Here is a 23,810-nt window from a genome sequence, read left to right on the forward strand (position 1 = left end):
CTGACAGATCTGTAACTATTTTCACGTTTGTTGAATCTGCAGTATTCATTCCCTCAGGCTTTATCAACTAATAGAAGATCTGCAGCACTGAATAATTAGTTTACAGATTATTTTTCACGTCAGATAATATCCATTTTCTCATTTCCCTGTGTCAGAAACATATGCTATTGATCCAACATTTACTTCCATGACTATGTCCTCAACCCACAGTTTATTTCATTCTCCATATAATACACATAGGACAATGGTCTTTTTAAAGGAACTATTTGCTATGTGGTTATGTTTTAGTGTACATAACTACTACATATGTACTGTACTCATTACTAGTTATTTAAAGGAGGGCATAAAGGAAGATGGGTCCATGTACTCTGATCCACTGGTCTCTCTTTTGCATTCCCTTGGAACTGTCAGACAGTAGCTCATACTTTTCTCAGCCTGACCTTGCTGAAGGTTCTGAGACATTTCCACTGCAGGTTCTTGAGACACAGATGTGTGCTGGATGTGTGAATCTGGCATTAATACTATAATATTATGGTCCACAACTGTTGAGACCTTGGTATATTCTTTGCTGGCTCCTGGAACAGTGTATTTTTCGGTCTTTCCACTATTTTCTTTATGTTTCAGTAAAACTGCGGGCTCCTTGTCTTGTCTGACTTTGTGAACTTCTACATAATCCATTAGTTCAGGATTCAAAAAAGATGACTTGTCATCAGGTCTGTTTTGTTTGACCTGCACTGTGGTTTGGTCAGTTTTAGAATGCAAATTCTCCATCTCCCTTTGCTTTTCCATGTCGTCACGGACAGTTTCAGTGATAGGATATTGCGACTGATGCTTTTCTTCACTTCCCACCAAAACTGGTGCAACATTCACATTTGTGGTACTCAGTGCTATCTTATGTGCATCTACAGTACTGTGGTAGGCAAACAGCGGAGGCTGATTATTAGGTAACTGAGCTGCAGGCCATGTGGATGATTTTGTACTCTCGTTTAAAAGGAGTATTTTCTGTTCTGAGGCCATACACTGAGTTTGCCAGCTCATTTTTTCTCCTTTCTTGTCTTGAATATCTCTTATGTCTTGTGTTCGAAGTGTTGATGGAAGGGCACGGGACTCCCTGCACTTCTCAGAAAGCAGAGAAGGGCTATCACAGCTCCCTCGGCCCGAGTCACTGTCTGTTTCCTTGGGTATTATTTTTGCATTTTTATCGGGATGACCATTGTTATGGCTTGGCATGAGTTGCTGATCCTCACTGTCCTCTACCTCCAGATACTCTATTAGTAGTTCCTCACAGTCTGATGTTGGGGGGAAACCATGGCAACCAAGAGCACTCAATAATTCTTCAGATTTTCCTCTCTAAGGACATAATAAATAAGATATATTTTTTTACTGTTAACCTTAGGGTTTATCTGACTAGAACAATTGTGAACTGCCTACATATTTGACATACAAATACTTTTAATAGCTGTATCACTAGGCCTAAACTGGATTTCTACTGCTGCAGAAAACAGTGGAAGAACAGAAGAAAATTTCTTCAGTTCCCTCAGTAGGGAGACAATCCCAGAATCCGTGTTTCTAAAGTGGGAGGACGAGAAAACTTTTGGCAGGTAGGGGTCTCATGGGTTAAACAAGAAGGAAATGGAGGAGAATGATAGAGAAGTCACATCTTGTCTCCTCAGCATGGCAAGAGACTGTGGAGAGCAACTTCCATTAAGAACTACCAGGAAGATCACACAGGCACTGGCTCTTGTGATGTCCCAGGGAACAGCTGTGGTCACAAACCCTGCTGTCAAACGCCTTGCTACTACTAGTGCAAGGCAAAACTCTTGTCTCATGCATACCCTCCACATGATCAGTGGGACAGTGTCACTTATTTTTAACACGGACTAATTTAATTGAAGCTGGTTTCTATTTTATTATGGTAATTATGGTATTAGGGTGTTTGGTAGTACTTAACTTGGAAAAGTAAGTATTGGTGAATTCTTTTGTTGTTATTTGTGGTGCTCACCTCTAACAGATGTGTATCTATGCCTTTTATCTTCGGTCCCGGAACTGGTGGTAGGATGAAGGCTATCATTCTGAAAATACAGAACAAACACATAAGGTGTAAGTATGGGGCCTATCTCTCTATTTGTTTTCCCATTTCCTCAAGGTGTGACTCACATTTTAAACACTTCTGCCGTATCTAATACCTCTCTGTTGGACTGGTAATTTACAAATCCAGCTACAGTTCATAAGTTACCCTTGGATATATTTATAGAAAGAGAAAGGTACAAATGTTATTCAACTAGAAAAGTAACACTGATAATGTCCTTTTATTGTCCTTTGTCCCTTAACCTTCAGTACTCAAATATCACTATAACTTAATCACTGGCGAAGAAACAGCTATATGGGGCACAGTTCAGGACTAGTGAGCCCACATGCACATACTTGACTGTCAGCTGACTAGTAAATCACAGAATCATAGAATGGCCTAACCTGAAAGGGACCTTAGAGATCATTTTAATCCAGCCTCCCTGATCAGGCAACACATGGGGACCGAACGGGAATCGAACCTGCGACCATAGCATTGATAGTGCTACGCTCAGCTGACTGAGCTAACCGGCCCCCTAACATGATTTACGATTAATTACTTATAATGGCTTTTCTATCAATAGTTTTTATTTATTTCTTCTCCTCAGCCAGTATTTTTTGCAAGGCTTGTATAAAACTGATAATCTTTGTGACATCCTTATCTTTCAGATTTTATTGAAATTATCCAGTGTTCTAATAATTATTTGGGGAATTGAGACAGGTGGACAACCTCATAACAACCTTATTTGCTTTAGGAAATTAGGGAAAATCAAAAGGCATGTCTTCTAGAGGAGCAGGGATACTCCCAATGATGTTTGCTGAATACTTCTATGGCTAACCAAGATGGTCAGATCTAATAGAGACATGTCTTTACCAACTGAGAATTTAGCCTGGTTTCTCTAAAGAACAAAATACCTCTTTATCAGTTGTGAATTTAAAGTCAGATACCTGTAACTTACAATTTATAAGAGAACACAAAGCCTACAGGAAATTGAATCAAATGGTGGAATCTAGTTTTGTAAAGTTCTTTGAGATTTTGAGCTCCACACAATTGTGAAATTGCTGACTTACCTGTAGCCTTTCAAAACCATTGTCCAGCTCATGATTAAACATATAAGAGATGACAAGACACCAACGATGATCCACACAACCATATCTTTTACTCTAAAGTCTAGGAAATAAATAGAATTATTTAAGGACACACATTTAACATATGCATAGTCAGCATGCAAATAAAGTCTCAAACTACTTTTATTTTAAAAATTGGCCTAAACTACCAAATTTTATATTGAATCCAGAGGCCTCTACCAGAATAGATGATCTCAACAATTACTGTAATATCTGATAATTAATATACTTTTTCTTAGTGGCATTGTGCAGTAAATTCTTGAAAAATTATACAAAAAATGTTTGAAGAGAAAAATATTGTCACAGCTAGTTATAGCAATTGGCTTAAAATCCAATTATGCCAATACAGTAGCAATATCACTATCAAATACATATCATACTATTAACTACATGGTGGATTAGATCACCTAAGTCTAGATATTTTTAAGGATTTCTATTGTAGCATGACACTTTTTACATTGAGATATTAATTTCCAATTCATTCCAGATAAAGAGTAATGAAGAACTGTTTCTGTCTGAAGGTGGTCCCTCTTCATTGCCTATGTAGCAGTTTTAATAGAGTTACTGGAATTCCTTTTAATTAAAAACTACGATCATGAGAATAAATGAGGCAATAAACAGAAAGGACATACTTTAAATAAGGAAATAAATTGATTCACCTTCTTAACTCCAAAAAGTAATGAAGGGGAAAGCTAACTGGGTATGGTGCAGGGACACTGAGGATTCAGTTGCCTTAGCAATGATGTTCTTTCTGATCCTCAGGGAACTATGGGATGTCAATCTGCACAGCTGTCACAAGCAGCTAACAAAACTCCTACATGAACTTCAGTGTAATAGCAGTTACTGAAGGGCTGTCTGGCCACTCACCAGTAGGGATCTGAATATATTTTTCTGAGCTCCATTCACTCCATGATCCATGGTGGTCTGGCTTGCAGTGAATCTGTACAATGTACTTCTTTCCAGGATTTAAACTAAACATTTTATATTGTGTTTGCTGTCCAACAAAAATAGTCTAGACATGAAATAAAAAAATCATAAAATGCATATATAATTGAGACATTTTTCTATGAAACTCACAGCTAGGTATAAGTCTTGATAACCAAGTTGGGAATATAGAATGAATCTGGTTAGCTTCCTAACAGTTGTTACGCAGGCATGGAATAACAGTGCATTCATTTTATTCCTGTAGTTCAGCCTTCTAACATAATTCAGCAGCAATGAGATCTGGTTTTGGCATACTGTGAAAATTGAAATACTACAAAAATCCATCATAAGCATATGACAGATAGGTAGGAGCTGTGGTAATGGTGGGAACTGGAATGGTGAGAGGAGGAGAAGGAGACAAGAAACAGAGATGGGGGAAAAAAGTGCAAGGAGGAGATACAGAGGTGGCTGGGAGGTGTTGCAGCACACAAGAAAGAGATGCAGCCAAATACCAATAGATGGAGTCTTCATTTTGCTGCCCAGTTATCCGAGTGGCAGATCCTGCCTATACAAAACTATTATTATGTGGCCATGACAACTATCACCTAATAGCTATTTGTACAAATTTAAGTGATTTTACATAATGTCACTGAGCTTTCTGTTACCTAGGACATGCTTGTGATCAGGAACAAATTATCGCAAAAGAAATCTGACTAAATGAGAATGAACAATTTAAACCATAATGCCCATATGATTAATATATAATGGCCACAATTAAAAATAATTACTTTATCACCTGCTATTACATAACAGTGCCTGAGTTACCAGTATTCTCAGTTGGAAATCACAGATCACACCAGCACTCTTGAAAAATTATGAAATATTCAGCGTGTCTGCTTCATTACATTCAGGCATGGGACCTGGCTGAGAAAATCTAATTGATCAGAAAATGTCACCTAGCAAAAAACTTGCAACTTCCTTACCTCCCATTCCTCTCCTTCTTCAGGCTTTAATCGCAACTCATATTCAAGGGTAAGCCATCCAGACCTGACATCAGCCAGTGGGGGTGGAGACCATGTCAAGACCAGATACGGTTTTCTGTTTATTGGCTTTTTTAACTCCAGAGTTACATTCACAGGAGGATCTGGCTGTACTGTAAAAATAAAGGAACCAATAGTAATTGTCTAGGAAGAAATATAAAATGGTGTGACTGCTGAGTTGCTACCCCCATTTTGTCTAATAATTTAGAACTGGTGCTGGAATGCAGGAATCAGGAGTTTCCTAATAAAGTAGGCATAGATTTATGAATTTGAAGAAAAAACTGAAGAACTGTTAAGTATGTTGAGTCCGTACTGAGATTTGCCTTAATCATTTATGATCAGAAGCAATTTTTTCTTACATTACCATTTATTGTTGCTTTTCTCCATAATGATGTTTCAAAGCTAACAGCTTTAATGCTGGTTCATGAAAGCTGTATTTTAACGTAACGTTATCAAAGTTGGCATTTATACATAGAAATACTGAAAACACATATGTAGATGATGAAACCTGCCCCCTCTCATCTTTTACATTCAGAAAACACAACAGCATAATCCTAACATGCATACAGGATATTTAAAAATAAAGCAAACTTGTCTATTAAAGCCCTGTCTATGCCTCAAAAATAAACCAAAATGGAATGCAGATTTCTGCTACAGTCAGGCTTGCAGCTTCCTCAGTTCAGAGGCAGAGCTTCTGCATACCGTACATGTATTTTCCCACTGTCTCATGCAGAGCTTCAGCAAGTAAATAGTCAGGTCATGGAGCTAAAATGTAAAGCCTTGTCTCCAGCAGCTCCTTCCCAGTTGCCAGACTCCTGGCAGCCAGATCTTTGATAACAAAACGGTTATCAGTGATAATATTCTGTTCCCATAGAAAAAAAACCTGAATACTTTTGTACATCACTCTGTGGAAAAAGTCTGAGAGAAGAGATGATCATTTTATGTTATAAAAAGAACTAATTCAGTTTCTCGGGTCTGGAAACTACTTTTAGGTAAACAAATTTAAGTATTATTAGTTCAAATATCATTTTGATTTTCATTACTAGTGGGGTAGAAAAACGTTGTAGCTGGATGATGTTTCTCAAGGCTTGACTGAAAGAAAGATGGAAAACCAATAAATGATTATCCAAATCCAGCTTTAAAGCTTTTAGCATTTTTAGGCTTCCTTTGAGAATAAAATAGTAATGGGATAAGTATTGATTTATTCTTAGCTCAGGAAAGATCTTATTTGTTCTTACAAATTTTTAAATTTGATATAATACTATATGTGAGAAGAGCTGGAATTAAAGTTCGTGTGTCAAAACCCATAATTTTGAATTATTTGGTTCCACAGAAAAGACTTTTTCTCTCTTACCTATGTAAGTCACATCCACGTAATGAGGATCAGAGATGTTACTTCCCATTTCATTAGTTGCTCTCACAGTAATATTGTATATGGTCCAGAAAGATGTGTGCTTTTTATCGAAGTAGCACGAATTGGGGCCTGCAGTTTTGTAATCTGGACATTCATAAACTTGTTCTTCTCTGAAATGAAAGACTCACAGTGATTAGGTTACATGGACTGAAAAATTTGACTTTGATTACTAGTAGTTCAGCATTATTTAGGGCTGGATAAGATTTTTCATGCCTGGCAGTGTGAAGAGAATCAGAAAACTGCATTCAGACTAAAGATTTATTGGACAGTTCCAGAGACTATAGTAAGCATTTTCCCCCAACAATGGAGACTAAAAAGCCTGAAGAATTTAGGTTGTTGTAGATGCAGCAGCGGGCTACTAGAGTGCAGCTCTTTTCTGAACGCCATTGTCCACTGCATAGCCCTTACAGATTCCAGAGAGCCATTAGATCGCTGAAGTATTCTAATCTATTAAAAACTGTTTCCAGTGTTCATTTCACACTTACATGAGTTCTGTATATTACATTAGGATGCTTTCTGAATTTACAGGAAGGCTGTGGAGGGACTTTTTACAAGAGCGTCCACTGACAGGACAAGGGGACATGGGTTTAAGTTGAAGGAGAATAGATTTAGATTGGATTTTAGGAAGAAATTCTTCAGTACGAGGGTGGCAAGACTTTGGAATAAATTGCCCAGAGATGTTGTGGCTGCCCCCTCCCTGGAGGTGTTCAAGGCCAGGTTGGACAGAGCCTTGAGTAGCCTGATCTAGTTGAGAGGCGTCCCTGCCCTTGATAGGGAGGTTGGACTAGATGATCTCTAAGGTCCCTTCCAGCCTACGCCATTCTAGGGTTCTACGATTCTTTCAGAATCTATTTTGGTCTTTCATAACTGGTTCCTCAAAATAATCTACTTGGAACTTGTACCAAATCCATTCCCAAGGCCGCAGGAGTAGGAGAGGAAGTTGAACATGTCGTATTTGTTTCCAGGTTCCTCTGAGATGCACAATAACAAAAAAAAATTTGTGGATGTGGACCTCACACCCTGCCAGTCACACTGGCTGGCTGGCCCAGTATCTGTCTTTTCCACTAAGACCTGGCTCTCCAGCATCCAGTTAGGTCAGTGCAAGGCTGAGCAGTGGTTGGGTGAACCAGAAACAGTTCACGGGATGCAAAATCCTTTAAAATGAATGTGTAGCACTTGATCTAAGTTGCAGGACTGAGATAACTGCAGAAGCCAGGAGGTATTCATGGCCTATGAATACTTGTATAATAAACATTATCAGAAGATGAGAATGTTAATATCTGGTCATTTTGGAAATCTTTATTTCTGTCAGTGTGCCTGAAGAGCTACCAGACTGTGCATTTGTATTGCATAATATTATGCAGTTGCTGTGCCATGACAACTTTCAAGGCAGTTTATTTTTCAATGCAGAACAATTCACAGAAATTTGGAAACCCTGACATAAAGAGATCCTATTTCAACCTTGAATACGTTGCTGCTTGTGCTATTTTAGAATATGCCACTTGGACAAAACCATGTGCTATGGGAAACAACATCTCCTAAATGCAAAACCAATCGGCGCTGATTTTCCATGTCCCTCCAATAAAACACTGACTAATTACACACAGCTTCTTACCCTTCTTTGCTGTAAAGCAATGTGTAGTTGGTAGGATGCCCTCCATCTGAGCCGGGTTGCCACCAACAAGTAAATGTTTCCTTTTCTGGAGAACGGCATTTTATTATTGTAGGCTTTTCAGGAGGTGACTCCCCTGCAAGAGATAAAGAAATTAACTAATTAATATAGTTAATGTATTAGGTCGATCCTGAATTAAAATGATGTCAAGCAGAGCATAGGAAAATACTTTTTTTTTCCTTTTTCTACAAGGAAAAAAGTTTTGCTTCCTATTAGCCTAGGAAAGGAAGGACGGTTCAGAGGTTAGGGCAGCAGCTTCCCTGGCTGTGGCTCTCCTCCAGCCTCAAATCTGACACAGGGTGCTCAAATACTGTCATAGGAGGTTCTATAAAATGATTTAAAATACACTCTGCTATCCAATCTACTTTCTATGTAAACCATTTTTTTCTTTTAAAATATGTTCTAGGGTGCTTCTGACTGTCACTTGTTTTGGCTTTTACAGGAAAAAAAATGAAAAACTTATTTGCCCGTTTGTTTATGTCCTTCCCAGGAATTCTCTTCTGAAACACCTGTACTGAACTGACTCCAAAGACAAAAAGAAGCAGCTCTCATATTTGCTTGCGAAGTGACGTTATACTCAGTACTCAGGCTGCTTAGCTGATTGCTGCCGAGCAATTTATAATTATTTGGATTCCTGATGATGTTTTTATAGACTCAAGCAAAACACTTAAAGCAGGGCAGACGAAAATGCTTAAATTTTGAATAAGATGATGCTGTCAAAACCCTGATGGGATTGAAACTCTTGTAGCTTTGTATTTGTGGCAAAATATGGTCCTATTACATCAATAATATATATTTTCTACTATTTAGAGTAGTGACATTGATTTCCCACATTTCTAATTGCCTAAGACAGATCTGAAAATGGGACATTTAAGAAGTATTTTTCTATTAACAGTAGTTCAGCAATTTTTCTATTCACAGTAGTTAAGAAGGCTCCACGTCAAATAATGATTAACACAATTAGCAACAGAAGAACAAGATTTGACACAACCTAGCTAAAGTATCTGACAAGGTATGGTGCCACGCATATTTAATATGTTCACTCAAATGCAACAAAACACAGATAGTTATTTCCATGTGATAGTAGCAAGTGTTATGCCATGTTAGATATTGCAATGCCTTCTGTCCAGTTACAAATGAACAAATGATTGATTCTTATGCAAGTACCACTGCTTGGTTATCTATAGCTATATGATTTTTAAATGGAGGGACAGGAACAATAAATTATTTAGGCATGCCTGTATCAGAAATGACTAGCGAATCCCAGCCTGTTTGTCATAGCCAGTTTCAGCAGAGGATCCTGAGTGCATCATCAAGACTAAATATGCAATTACCCACAAATGCGCTAAGCTGTTCCTCAAGCACTACGAAGCATCTGTAGGAGGAACTGTGTTTTCAGGGCTGCCATTTAGGCACCTTTCAGAACACTGAATTGGCTAGAATTTAAAAACAGTTAACAGAACAGAAATCATCCACTTACCATTGGGGATCTGAATGCGTTTTTCAGAACTCCACTCACTCCATTCTCCAAGGTCTAACATGCAACGGACCTGAACAACATATGTCATCCCAGTTTGTAGCTTAATCACTTTATAGTGTGTCTGCACTCCAACAGATACTGTCTGGAAAAGAAAATGGATTGGAAAAATAACAAAGAATTGGGCCATTTTAACAAATAAACCTTAAAGGACTAGGCTTGTGTCACTGACTTCTGAAAGGCAAGGTTTTCACGTGGGTATTTTGTAATATGTGTATCACAAAGAAGCAAAGGTAATGACTTAAGAACTCACTTCAGTGACACTGAAATTATCATATTCAAGAACATATTTAATTGTAGAATTCATCTAAGTTAGTGCTCCAAGAGATCCACATTTCAAGGAACACTATAGGTAGTCCAACTCACAGATAAGGCCTCTATGTAATGCTTCTTAGTGGCTAGTTTTAGCGTGTTGTATTAAGTGCCCTCCTCAGGCCCTTTGAATCTCCTCTACCATTTAGGTAGCATTGAGACCATCTGACGGCGGCTCTAAGAATGATATTTTATGATGGTATCTCAGCTGTGGTAGTACTGTGGCCCATTCCTAGCAAAATGACAATGCTGGGAACATCAATGGAGATAGTGTGTCTGAGTAAGACACCCCAAAATTTCACAGGGGAGTGTTGCCCTCAACTGATCATGTTGAAGAGGATGATGATCGGAAATCTGAGCACAATTAAATAGTAATTAGGGAATAACTGAGAGACATCTGAAATACAAAGGGATGGTTTGAAAAGCAGTTTGAAGAAGCATGAAAATTGGTAGTAGCAGGGGAAGACTGGATTTGCTTTTTTTGATAAAGTTTGATGCTACCAGAGGCTGCTCTGGTAGCATCATGACCCCTGCCTGGGCCAGACAGGGCAGTCTCTCACTCTGATGCTGTGAGTAGCCGCACTCCAGACAGCGTGGGCTGCAGCAGGCAGGAACCCACACCTGGGTGTACATGCGTGACCATGTGGGTGCTTTCTCACTGATGTGTGTCTTACTGGACCATAAGAAGGGATGTGGGTTCACATTAAGTGAACCATGTGCCCTGCAGGAGTGGGTGTGAACAAGTGAGACTGTGCTCCCAGGTGGGAGTGTGCTTTTAACCTATCCTTCTTGGGGCAGGGGAATTTCTGTAGATAGCATTTTTCTGGGACTACTTACAGAAATGTGTTTGTAAATCTGTAGGTGACTGTTAACATTTTTAAGTGCCTAGTATTGTGATTTATCTTTTGTATTGCTGATGCTGACTTTCACTGCATTGTTAACTGATTGCCAGTTAATTACATCTTAATGAATCAAGAAACTGCTTTGATCCTGATTTAGTTTAAACTATATGAACTCATCATTCTCTTACTATGACACTACTGAACAGATTCCTTGACAGAAAATAAAATTAAATATTGTATTAGTGGGCTAAATACTTTTTTTTTTAGTATATGATATTAGGACAATTATGCAAATACCTTGGATTTTACTGGCTCTAAAGATCAATACAATATTTTTCTTTCTTTAATCAGATTTGGTTTTAATTTATTTTTCTACCCTTACAGAAACTGAAATTTTTATAATACCAGTTAAATTCAGAGAAGAGAACACACTGAAATGAACATTTATGCAATAAATACATTTTTCCATTACCTCCCACTCTGCCTTTTCCTCAGGTTTTAGTCGTAGCTCATAGTGATATACATGTGAATAGGAGTTGACATCAGCTAATGGAGGTGGAGACCATTTTGCCCAAAGGTACATTATACTATCAGATGTTTTTGTTTCTAGGGAGAGGTTCACAGGAGCATCTGGCTGAACTGTATAAATGAAAAATTTAATGCAATTAAAGATTTAATTTTCTCCTAGAAAAGGCACCTCCTTTATGCTTCGTATTTCAACACATTAATTTAAGATAATTCAGCACTTCTTCAAGGGAAGAGTGCAATAGCCTTTTTTTCCTTTCTCCATAATAATGTTTAGCTGGCTACTGATTTACCACAGTATCAGCAAATCTTATTCTTTACTCTGTATTTGTTGAGCTGAGGTAACACAAATCAGAATTTCATCAGGCCACATTTGCAAAATTAAAATGTCACATATGCATAGCTAAAAAGACTATGTACATTTATCATTACAATGTCTAGGTTATGTGCATGCAGAAAGCAGAATGGAGTCAGGAATATGAAATACCACAAAAAGCCCATAGAATGCTTAGGTAGTTATTTTCACCCTTCCAAGACTGCAACGCCAGCAGCGAGAAAAATGTTTACATTCGGAAAATTTGGGTAGCTTAACCTAATTTTAAAGTTTTACGATCCACATTGCTAGGAACGTACAAAACCATCATTGATTCTAACTGAAATACTGGACGTACCAAGAAACTGGAGCCAGTTTTTCATCTAAGGTCCAAATGACAATAAAAAATATGTGGCTACTTATTTTATAAGTAAAATGCAGTTTTCACATAAATTAAAGATGCGAATTTTAGATCGTCTGTAGTTAAACACTCCTCCATAGCAAGTTTCACATCATGAGGAAACGAATGGTTCACCAATGTTGTTCTGGGATTAAAAACCACATACATCTCCAACTAGTTTGTTTTCCATTTCATTCTTCCCTTTTTACCTATGGAGGTCACATCCACATACTGAGGATCTGAGATGTTGCTTCCAATCTTATTTGTTGCCATCACAGTGATATTATATGTTGTCCAGCCATTAGTGTGTTTTTTATCAAAGTAGCAGGAATTGGGACCTGACGTTCTGTAGTCTGGACATTCGTAGATTTTTTCTTCACTGAAATAAAATGATTAGAAAAGTCTAAAGAGAAGCAAAACAGGTAGTATTCTAGTAATTTGAAATGTTTAACTTTAAACCTATAAATAATCCCACCTCTGGGAAAGATTTTGCTGAGTATAAGATGCTATTACCATAAATACGTCATTGTTACTTTTACTGCAGTTCCTGAGGATGAATGCTTTTATCCCATTTTTATATATAGGAATATCTTGACAAAAGAAAAGAAAAAGAAAAGAGAAGTTTTTGAGGGACAGCACAAGGCAGTTTTAAAAAATGTTGAAAAGGAAGTTATAAGGCATATTTAACACATTCACTCTAAAGAAGAAAAGTTGCTAAATATATTCTTTACGTATTTCCCATGGAAAGTAACCTGATGGATCCTATGGCAAATGACTGTCTTATTAATTATCTTGTTTCCAGCAATATGTTACTTTATTTGCTTTTTAACATGATCTTCATCACAACTGTCTCTACCAAAAAAATAATAATTCATAATTCATGATCTCTTACCTATTACCTTTATATGAGTCTTTGGGTTTTTTAGGAGAGGGATTGTTTTGTACTCAGGTAAAGCTGTACTGGGTGATTTACTCAGAACATTACCCAGGTGTGAAGAACTGCACAAACCAAAAGCACCAGCCGAGATGGTTCAAGGATAAACATAACAGTCCCACTGTTATGCTCAGTGCACTGCTAATAACGAGGTCTTAGTTTCCAGGCATTTTTGTCCCAGTTCACAAAGAAAAGATGGGAATAAGGAAACTGTACCAGAGAGGCAACGAGCTGAGGAAGGCCAGATCTGGAGTGTTTGGCAGTGCCTTGTATTCAGCAGATTTAATGAAATGGATAAGCATAGGCTGGAACTAGACCTTCTTTATGGCCACTTCATTCTATGATTCCTATCCACCCTAATCAGGACTGTTCTGGGCTGTGATAGGTATGACAAAACGCTCACTAAAGCTTCCATTTTGATGCAGATTGAAACATGTGGACTTAAATAAACTTGTTGAGTGTGGTAACTTCATTAAAGACTGCGTCTTTCCTTATCGATTAATACCAAATTATTTGGAGTTTATTTAACTGAAGCAGGAAGGTCTGAGACTTCACCTTATGTGTTCTCAACCTGAAAGGATTTATTCAAAGACATTTTATTTCTGAACGTCCCTGCTTACTTGGCCCTGTCCTGAGAGCTCTTGTTTTCAGGAAGAAGGAGCAGTTATACAAAGAAGCAGAGGTTAACCAAAGTTGCTCAGCATATACACTTTTTATTTTTAAACAGGATGAGAGAGTCACAGACTTTACCAAACCAGTAGCTTTCAAGATGCAACAACCACATCTGGTTTTACTCCATTTTGGGGAACTATGAGGTGGGCTACAAATCTGCAAGAGGAAGTGAGGACTCTCTATAGATTTTCTCCAGACTGCGTTCTGCTGTGCCTGGTAACTAACAAGCTCCTCAGCAGGGTACCGAGGGCACCACCAGCCCCTCCACAGCCTCCCCGGGGCCTCCCCACACACTGCCGGGATCTCAGGTCCCCAACTTCAGCCTGCCAAAGCAGGGTTGGTCTCCAGCTCCCCAGAGCCCCAACCTTCTCAGCCACGGGAACCCCCTGGCCAGCGCCAAACCGTGGGGACAGCCTGGCCTCGGCCTACCCCTGTCCCCAACGAGGCGCCAAATGCCCAGGGCTGAGTTGCCTCCAGCCTGCTCTGCTCCCTGGCTGAGGTAGTGGGATGGGCCCTGGATGGTGTCCCTGGACAGCCTTCACAGTCCCAAGATGCCCCTCCTCAGAGAAGCACACCATTCTGCTAAAAGCTGTGCGCCTTCTAGTACAATGGACAACCTAAATCTTTCCCAGGATGTCATAGAATCATAGAATCATATCAGCTGGAAGAGACCTAGAAGATCATCGAGTCCAGCCTTTGTCCCATCCCCAAGAACCTACTAAATGATTCCCCCCAACGCAACATCCACCCATCTCTTAAACACCTCCAGGGCAGCCTGTTCCAGTGGCTGACAACCCTTTCAGTATAGAAGTTCTTCTTAATATCCAACTTGAACCTCCCCTGGTGCAATTTAAATCCATTTCCCCTCGTCCTATCACTCTCCACTAGGGAGAACAGGCCAAGAGGTCAGGTGAGTTTCAGATGGGGCAGGTTTCAGAAGGAAAGGCTGAAGGTTTGAGACTTGTAGTAGTCATGTTTTTTCTCCAAGATGGGAATGTCATTCATCTCTTATACCTCGTGTTGGTTGTCTGAGGTTTAACATGGATTCATAAAAACATCTTTATAAATTAATTTTATCCATCCCTCATTCTCTTATAATCATCACTTGATCACTGACAGAACATATAATGCACCACTTGTTACCTGTCCTTGCTGTAGAACAGGGTGTAGTTTGTAGGAAGTCCTCCATCTGAGCCTGGCTTCCACCAACAAGAAAAGGTTTCCTTTTCTACAGAACGACATCTGATTATCTTAGGTTTTCCAGGGTATGATTGACCTATGGAAGTGCAGAAATTCAGCTTGTTATATTAGAGCTGGACAATATTTTTTGTTGTTATTGTTGAACACTAAATTCAGCAAGGAATGGGTTTTTTAAGAACAATAAAAGTATTAGAAACTATGGGCTGCCTTTGGCATAAAGATCAGCCTGGAAAAAGGGTAAGAGAGAAGTAAATATATTTTACCTCAAACATCTAAAATAACTATTAAAATTATTTCACTTCTCTTTTTTCAAATGAAAATTTAATTTTTACCTACACTTAAGAAGTATGCAATTATTTCCAGGCTAAATTAGAGATGGAAGTAAACATGTGACCTCTTGTTATTTTAATAAAATATCCAACATTTTTATCTTCAGGTCATCTTAAAATTAAATTTCACCTTCAACTTTACAACAGAACCAAAATTCCACTATTTGCACATCCTTGGAGTAAATTATAGATAAGACAAGTAATAAAAAGAAGGAATCAATGGGCTCAACGGCGTATTTTGTGTATTAGCAACATGAATGTATTAATTAATTATTTGAATATTCCCTAATAATCCCAATACATTTAAGAATATTTCATGTTAAGACTACTTGTCATTAACTTGTACCAAGAACATAGAGCATAAATTTGCACGCGTTTTGACGTGAAAAGCATGTGGCTTTTTAGCCTGGGCTTACTTTTATTTCATTAAAGCTCCATACCATTATCTCTAATAGTGTTAGTATTCTCAAGAAGGTGGAAAGATGGAGTGAATATAAGGATGGAGTGAGTGCCTTACAGGATTGCAGTCTCATAATCATTAAATTAATACTATAAAAACAAAAGGGTACTCAAGCCATTTTCAAAATCTCCATATAAAACTTTAGAAGAAAGTAATTTAAGTATGTACAGGCTCCAGCGGTTGTCAGCATAGACTGGGTAAAGCCTCAGACTCTTCTAAAGAAACTGTTTTAAGGAAGAAGAAGCCTTTCAGAAAGCATTGTGCTTACCAGTCGGACTCGCTACTGTCAGAGCAAGGAGCAAAATAATTTGAACTGATGATGTCAGTTTCTGCTTCATGATGTCAAATTCTCCTCAAGAGGAAATATCAGATCAAGGGCTCACTGAAAAATACACCATCATGCAATAATCAGTAACAGTGCTTAACACGTTATATGGATCACTTGGCTTGATCAAAGTCCTTTTTGCATTGCAGCTAGTTGATTCTTGTTATTTCTCAAAAACGTGCACCAACACCTACAGTTCCACTTCAGAAGCAGAAAACCTGAATGACAGAGTAAGCAGGCCTTCCTGAAGCTCTTTGAATGGCTAGCAGTGCTAGGATTACAATTCCACAATATTAACATCTTGCATATTTATTTGACAACTTGGGGGCAGAGGTTGTTGTCTTAAACCTCAAACTTTTAGACTCATTAATTTACCTGAGAAATAAGCCTTTTAGTAAGAAAAAATACTTTTATCCCCGTTGACGCAAAGAAGAGCTCAACGTATTCAAACTCGGAATGTCCTGAAAACAGAAGGCAAAGAGAAAATATCCAAAATTTATTTAGAAGTTTATCGGGTTTGAGCCAGTTTCATGACTTCTGAGTACTGGGAACTGTCATTGTTGCATTCAGGATCACCTGAGCTGAAGAATGGTGCTCTTCCTGTGTGTTCAACTGGGTTTTACTGCATTTGATTTTACAATGAAGTGGAAATGCCGAGAACAGAGAAAAGAAACCAAGGAAAAAGTAGTATAGCTTCACAATTTAGCTGATGACAATGCCAGATGGGATGCAACTACCCCTCTTTCTTCAGCCTGTGAAGGCCAGAGGTAGTATTGCAGAACTGGGCTGAAATACAGAAGGTGCAATTTGGAAGACACCAGCGGAGGAGTCCCCGTCCCTGCAGTGGGCTGACACCACTAGATGTCCCCAGAATTCAGGTTACAGCTCGGGGTGGTCAGGAGACCCTACTGCTGCTGCCAAACCTGTTTGTTTAGCCCGAAGAAAAAGACAGAAGGACTTAAGGCAAACTTCCTGCTGCTCCCACCAATATGCCTTCCTGGTCACTGGAATCAGCTATTAGGTTCTCGGTAGCCAGTCTCACTCTTTGAAACTAAAAAAGAACATTTTACAATCTAAATAGGAAGCTCCTTACTTTCCACTCCTACCAGTAACATCTGACAAGTATTTGTATGCTTGAAACCCATTCGGTGTTGCACAGCATGGGAACGGCTGTCTCGTTGCTGAGGAAGAATTCTTTGTGGTTTATTAAGTGACTCAATTTTCATTATGCAATTAATTTGCTATATCAAGAAACTGTAATCCACCACTGTATAAATGTTTTTCAAGCACAAAGGTAAATGAAGTATCAGTTAACCGAGTCTAAGACATGTCTACTGTGGACATTGTGGGGGAGAACAGCACTTGGCTACGTTCCTGTATGCCACTTTGGAATACCCGTGCACATTTTGCTCACATAACTGAGCTACTGTGTGCAAAATCGCATCTCGGTTAGTTTTAAACTCACTTACACCAATCTGCACATATACAGTCAGTGCAGAGCAAACCATTTAAATATAAATTCCAGTTTTGTCTAAGTGCATGCAAATTTTATGACTGTAAACAAATGGCAGGCACAAACATTAGTGTTGAACTTCAGAAATGAGCTGAAAACTTGGTGTTCTCTCATGCAGAATACACACCATTGAGCTCATGCAAGAACAATGCACGTTTTTCTCAAGTGAAGGTAAAATAATGAACTATAAAATTCTATAAACATATTTCATGTGCATAATACCACACCACTTAAGATACTTTATTGTTTCTAAAAATAATTGGAACATTTGCAAAATACAGCACTTTCAAACTGAGGCTTATACTGTGCTTCCCTATGGGGAACCGGTACTATGATTATTTTTCTTCTACTTTTACAGACATATCTCTTCTGTGTGAAGAGCTGACGAATGAAGAAACTGATTACAGTGAGTAAAAGAATGAAATCTGTCAACACGAGAGAGGCAACAAAAGAGAGAGGCATAATCAGGAAAGAGATGTATTAGAACACTCGGCAAGGAAACTGAAGACCCTAAGAATGAAATTAATAAAAACAGGATGAAAGCAATGCATTTTAAAACAAGTATTTTTCCTTGGGAGCTTTTGTTTTGTAAAAATGAAATGATCGCAAACCGCTTCTCTAATGTGGCTGTGAAAAAGAACAAGAGAGATACAGGGGAGGAATATGGACCTATTAGTGCCACAGATTAAACTCTACGTGCAATTCTAGTCACCTATACTTGGGAAAAAACCCTCAAGTTAACCTATTTAGGAACACACAGCTACAAAGATCAGCAGTGGACATAAGGTCTTTCTCATGATGGTGATTTAAAAAATCGGCTTTTTACTCTGTGCGAGGATGGTCGTCTATAAACATAGCAGGAGATTAGCATCAAAAGAGGGAAAATAAGAATGTGTAAACTCTAGCAAATGCTAGATGGCCATAATTAGCTCAAAAAATTAGAGAAAAAATGTTTACCTTCACAGTGGTGAGTTTCTGGAATAGTCTTCACAAAAATCCCATATAGTTTTCCTAGGTATTCTCATCTGTTATAAAATATATACGACATGGCTGTTTGTGATAGGACTGGATTTTGTGATCCAATATACACTTTCCAGGCCAGTGTTTCAATTCAAGTTAAATAGTTATTAGAAGTTAGAAAACTGTGCAGAAGTATGAGATGGCTGGATGTCCTGTTTTACATTCAGGATTTAATGCTTTCAAAATATTTTCTATTAAAGAATTATTGGAACATCTGTTTATTTTAAAATCATGCTTAAAAGCATCTTAGAGAAGTTTTGTTCGGATACTTTTATTGCTTTCTGAAGGAATGTCAGCAGCAGAAGAGCTCCAGGCATATTAACCCTATCCCATTTATTCCAGTGCCTACGTTTCCACGGTTGCCTGGTATCTGGTATTTGTGGTTCAAGTATCATTTACAAGGTTTCTGGAGAGATGTCCTTTTTAAAAATACTTGCTTTAATAGAAAAAATAATGCCCACTTTGTCACAGCTATGTCAAAAGTGTGTCTCCTCCATCTATGAATTGAAAATGTTTTCATTAAAGGCTAACTACCACTTTTGATGATGCTGCAAGGGAATGCCTCACTTTTAGGACTGAATGCATTCTTTTATAAGGAACACAGTGGACATTGATTTGCCAGAATGTCATGCTAAAACAAGGGTTGAGTAACTGATAATTAAAAGGTCATATGCCTCTTTTTTTGAAGGTTTTGATTTAGTTCCAACAAAGTTATTGCATTCTGATATTATAGTTGAATTTCTCCCTCTAAAGACAGCTGTCACATAGTATTTAACAGCTGCACCTTGCACCCCAGTGTGCCCTGATGGAAATGGAGATGATTACTGGGGTTTCAGAATCTAGCACAGAAGTGCTAGATATTCCTGTAAAATAACCTTACTCATCAATTAATAATATTATAAAATTGCAGATTTGAACTGTGCTTACAGTGCTACTGGAATAGTCTTCAAACACAAAAATCCCATATAGTTTGCCTAGATATTCTCATCTGTTATAAGCTGAAAGTTAAATACCAATACTGAAATCAAGTGCCGTGGAACAGGGTTGAGAGAAAAATATACTTGTCCTAATCGAGTTCTAGTTCTTATATTCTTTTCTCTCTCTTTCTTGGTTATGCTGAAGGATAAATTTCTTGACATTGACAAAGAAGTCTTTACTGAGTTCTGTACAGATGGAAAAATTTTCTATGTGCAATGTTTTCAGGCTTGCAGGAAGAGAAACAACTGCATATAGCATTCACTGGCAATGACATTATGTCCATCACAGGCTTTGCTTTTGCTGCTAAAGAAATCTAAAGCCAGAAGTACTTTACCAATCTACACTGAACAAGATTCACATTCCCACTAGTTATGACGACAAACAATGTTCATCCTTCAGGCCTGGGGGAAGGCAATTTAAGGAGTCTCAAAACACTGCAGTTCACTGCAGTTCATTACCATTTGAAAGGCTGAACTACAGCTGTATGAAACTAAGTACAAATAAAGAACAGAATAAAGCAAGAATGTGAGTCTTTTAGGCCATCCAGAATCCTACTGCCCATACATTCCACTCTACTGTGAACATTGCATGAGTCTGCCTTCCCATGATGAGTTCTCAAATGCCAACACTAATACATATCACCAGCTGAGACCTGGCCTTTGCTGTCACTAGATGTGTTTCTGAATGACAGTCACAGTTGTGATTATACTGCAAATTAAAAGCTGTGGATGTGCGGTGTGCACAGCTCTGCCTTCTCTTTCTGAACAAGCCCTAATTGGAAGTCTCCAAATTCTGAATGCCTCAGGCACCCTGTACAGTCTTCATGTGGATGTACAGGCTCCAGGGAAGACAGCGAATTCAGACATGTCTTTGATCTGAATGTGTCGTGACTGATTCCGGGTGGCTACTTTTAGCACTTAGGTTTTGTGGAGTGCTTCGTGAGGATGCTTAGTTCCTGCTGTTGACTGTGTAAGGGAACCTAGACATCCAGTTAATTTCTTGGGACCAAGTACTTCCTATTTCTGTATTGCATAGACTGGAAGCATCTACAAGTTCTTTTAGATTTCCCCTGAAAAGCCTATATACGGGTTTTAATATATTTTTCCTAAATTCTCTCTTAAATAAACCTTCTTCTAATGAACCTTTGTAGTCCTTCCTTAGCAGTCAACAGGTGATGATGAATGGAACAACTTCTCTCACCCATGGACCTCATCAGTCTGAAAGACTTAAGTCATTTTTTAAAAAAAGAAAATTCATGAAACACCAGATTCTTGAAAGTAGTTTAGACACTTACTTCTCCATCAAAGTATTTATGCACTTAAATCCTATTGATTTTATAGCAGTGAATCTGAAACTCTTTTTAAAACTCTCAACAACTAAACCAACAAGAAAAGAAAGACAAGAAGAAAGCACCATTATCCCTACTTTACAGATGGGGAAGCAAGACAGAGAATGATCAAGTACTTTGTTCAGACTCATATTAGAAACGTAAAAAAGGCTAAGAACTAATACTTTTCTGGTAGGTTTTCATGTGTGTGTTTTTGTTTTGTTTTGGGTTTTTTTTCCTGTTATTTTCTGAATACCACCTCTACTGCCTTTGTTTTCCCAATAACACATCATTTAGCTTACAAGAACAATCTTCCTCTACCAGTCTCACAGCTCCTGAATATTCCATTTTCTTCCCTGGTAATCTCTATGATTAACCATAATTTGAGGATTGTTATTTTTACAGCAGTCTTTTGTACTTCTGTCTGTACAGAGAAGAACAACATAAGTTGTAAAGAGAAAAATTTGAGTTTGAAAGTTAGAATTTACATTGAAACTTGAAATATGATGGAAGTTAATTATCCACCAACTACCAAGCCCAACTCCACAGTCATTGTTATAATAATTAAAAATATTATTTATATACAGCATAGTCATGAAACATAAAGTCTAGTTTCTTACCTAATAGATTCATTTGTGTGAGAAAGATTTTTGTTCCTCTCTTTCATGAATGTCCAATCACTTGATAATCTGCAAGAAGGAAAAAAACCCAGGATTCATGTATTCGTGGAAGTATCACCACTTTATTTGTAAAACAGAAACAGCAAAAAAAAAAAAAATCATAGAATCATATAGTGTTCGGGGTTGATGGCACGCCTAGAGATCATCTAGTCCAACCCCCCTGCCAGAGCAGGATCACCCAGGGCAGCCACACAGGAACGCGTCCAGGCAGGTCTTGAAAGTCTCCAGAGAAGAAGACTCCACACCCTCTCTGGGCAGCCTGTGCCAGGGCTCTGGCACCCTCACAGGAAAGAAGTTTCTCCTCGTGTTGAGCTGGAACTTCCTATGTTCTAACTTAAACCCATTATTTCTTGTTCTATTGCTGGGCACCACTGAGAAGAGATTGTCTCCTTCCTCTTGACACCCACCCCTCAGATATTTTTACACATTAATAAGGTCCTCTCTCAGCCATCTCCTTTTCAAGGCTAAACAGCCCCAGTTCTCTCGGTCTCTCTTCATAGGAGAGATGTTCAAGTCCCTTGATCGTCCTCAGAGCTCTCTGCTGGAATCTCTCCAGTAGGTCCCTGTCTTTCTTGAACTGCAGAGCCCAAAACTGGACTCAGTATTCCAAGTACGGTCTCACTAGGGCAGAGTAGAGAGGGAGGAGAATCTCCCTAGACCTGCTGGACACACTTTTCTTAATGCACCCCAGGATCCCATTGGCCCTCTTGGCCACAAGGGCACATTGCTGTCCCAAGGACAACTCACTGTCCACTCGGACTCCAAGGTCTTTCTCCACGGGGCTGTTTTCCAGCAGGACATCCCCTAATCTGTACTGGTGCCTGGCGTCATTCCTCCCCAGATGCAGGACTCTACACTTGTCCTTACTGCAATTCATGAGATTCCCCTTCACTCAGCTCTCCAGCCCATCCAGATCTCGTCGGATGGCAGCACAGCCTGCCTGGGTGTCAGCCACCACCCCGCACACCCCTCAGATACTGACAGATTCAGATACTGACACTCCAAGTCAATATATTAGTTGAATTAGTTGATTTCAGCTCTAACAGACTGAAATTAAACCTTTTGCCAAGAAAGGCCACTATGTTTTACTAACAATTCTTTGTCATCGCGTCTGAATATGCTATGCTGTGAGAAATAATTTAGAAACAATTTAGACGAGTCTTCAATGGGCCAATTATCTGCCAGAGCAAGAAAAAATATTTATACCTTTAATTACTAGCTTTGAAATTAGTAACTTCATCATCCTATCTGTGATACAGTAATGTCACTGAACAGAATTGGTTCTGTTTAGCTCAAACTAGGACATTTCTACAAAATCATATCTCCTTAAAAAATTCAAAACAAAGTAGAATATTTTTACAACTAACATCAGGAATGGTCTGTATCACCTGGAGACCAGATGGGAAGCTGTATTACTCAGTCACCAGGGTATTCTTTTGTTTGGCTCCATTTCAGTAAAGCTAATGAGAACAATAAAAAAACCTATGAAATTATTTGGCAGCTAGACATTATGCCATTACAAAGGATCAGATTTAATTGAGGATGATGAATGGTTTCTTTTTTATGGGCATATATAAAATGTCATAGATAACATGCAACTGAATATGGCAGAAATAATGTTTGCAGTGAAGTTATTCAAGCATGACTTAAGGTGAAATGTACTTTAAAGATGGAGGTCAATAAATGCTCCCTGTTTTACGGAGGATGGAATTCTGGTTGCCTATGTGCATGCTGGGAACACTCTGACTCAAGATTGGCTGAATAGAAGAATTCTGCCAAAATACAAGCTACCTTGTAGATCTAGATCACTTCACAGAGATATTTTTAAAATTACGCAATCTTATGCACATTTTAAAGGAAGCCTATTTCTAGCAGAAAAAGTATGGTTATGATCACTAAATAAAAATAAACCTTCGTCTACTTTTTCTGATTTCTACTACTTTGTACTACATCAAGACATACAGTTCTATCCTATGAGCAGATTTTATTCTGTATTCCTGACTGCTTTCATCAGGAAGTGGTATCATGAACTGATGATGTAACCCTACATAACATGACTGACATGGAACATCTTTTTTTACCAAAGCTACCGTAGCGCCATAAGCACTGGCTTGTTCATATCAGCAACTGGAGAGCTTCATAACGGAATTGGTCTTACCCCCTGCATTAACCAGGACAAGGACTCTCACCCAAGTATT

At 38.5% G+C, this 23,810-nt stretch overlaps 1 protein-coding gene across 1 annotated transcript; it reads right to left on the reverse strand.

Annotated features, from left to right (window-relative positions):
- Positions 1–294: 294 nt before the first annotated feature.
- PRLR (prolactin receptor) lies at positions 295–21,620 on the reverse strand. The gene is made up of 13 exons (XM_009875067.1): positions 21,553–21,620; positions 16,038–16,151; positions 14,924–15,056; positions 12,384–12,553; positions 11,409–11,575; positions 9,726–9,867; positions 8,189–8,321; positions 6,514–6,683; positions 5,103–5,272; positions 4,063–4,207; positions 3,139–3,238; positions 2,003–2,072; positions 295–1,350 (listed from the first exon to the last, which is right to left on the reverse strand). The coding sequence occupies exons 2-13, from the start codon at positions 16,105–16,107 to the stop codon at positions 328–330; spliced, it is 2,493 nt and encodes an 830-aa protein (XP_009873369.1). The 5' UTR covers positions 16,108–16,151; positions 21,553–21,620; the 3' UTR covers positions 295–327.
- Positions 21,621–23,810: the final 2,190 nt, after the last annotated feature.

This window comes from Apaloderma vittatum, unplaced genomic scaffold (genome assembly GCF_000703405.1).
Source record: "Apaloderma vittatum isolate BGI_N311 unplaced genomic scaffold, ASM70340v1 scaffold5008, whole genome shotgun sequence".
In the NCBI taxonomy this organism is placed as follows: domain Eukaryota; kingdom Metazoa; phylum Chordata; class Aves; order Trogoniformes; family Trogonidae; genus Apaloderma; species Apaloderma vittatum.

Excerpts from the sequence above, each read along its gene's own strand:
- PRLR (XM_009875067.1), bottom strand. The coding sequence starts at position 16,107 with ATGAAGCAGAAACTGACATCATCAGTTCAAATTATTTTGCTCCTTGCT. Across the intron at positions 11,576-12,383 it reads TGTGGATGTGACCTCCATAG|TTCAGCCAGATGCTCCTGTG; the intron begins GTAAAAAGGGAA and ends TCATTTATACAG. Across the intron at positions 1,351-2,002 it reads TAGATACACATCTGTTAGAG|AGAGGAAAATCTGAAGAATT; the intron begins GTGAGCACCACA and ends TTATGTCCTTAG.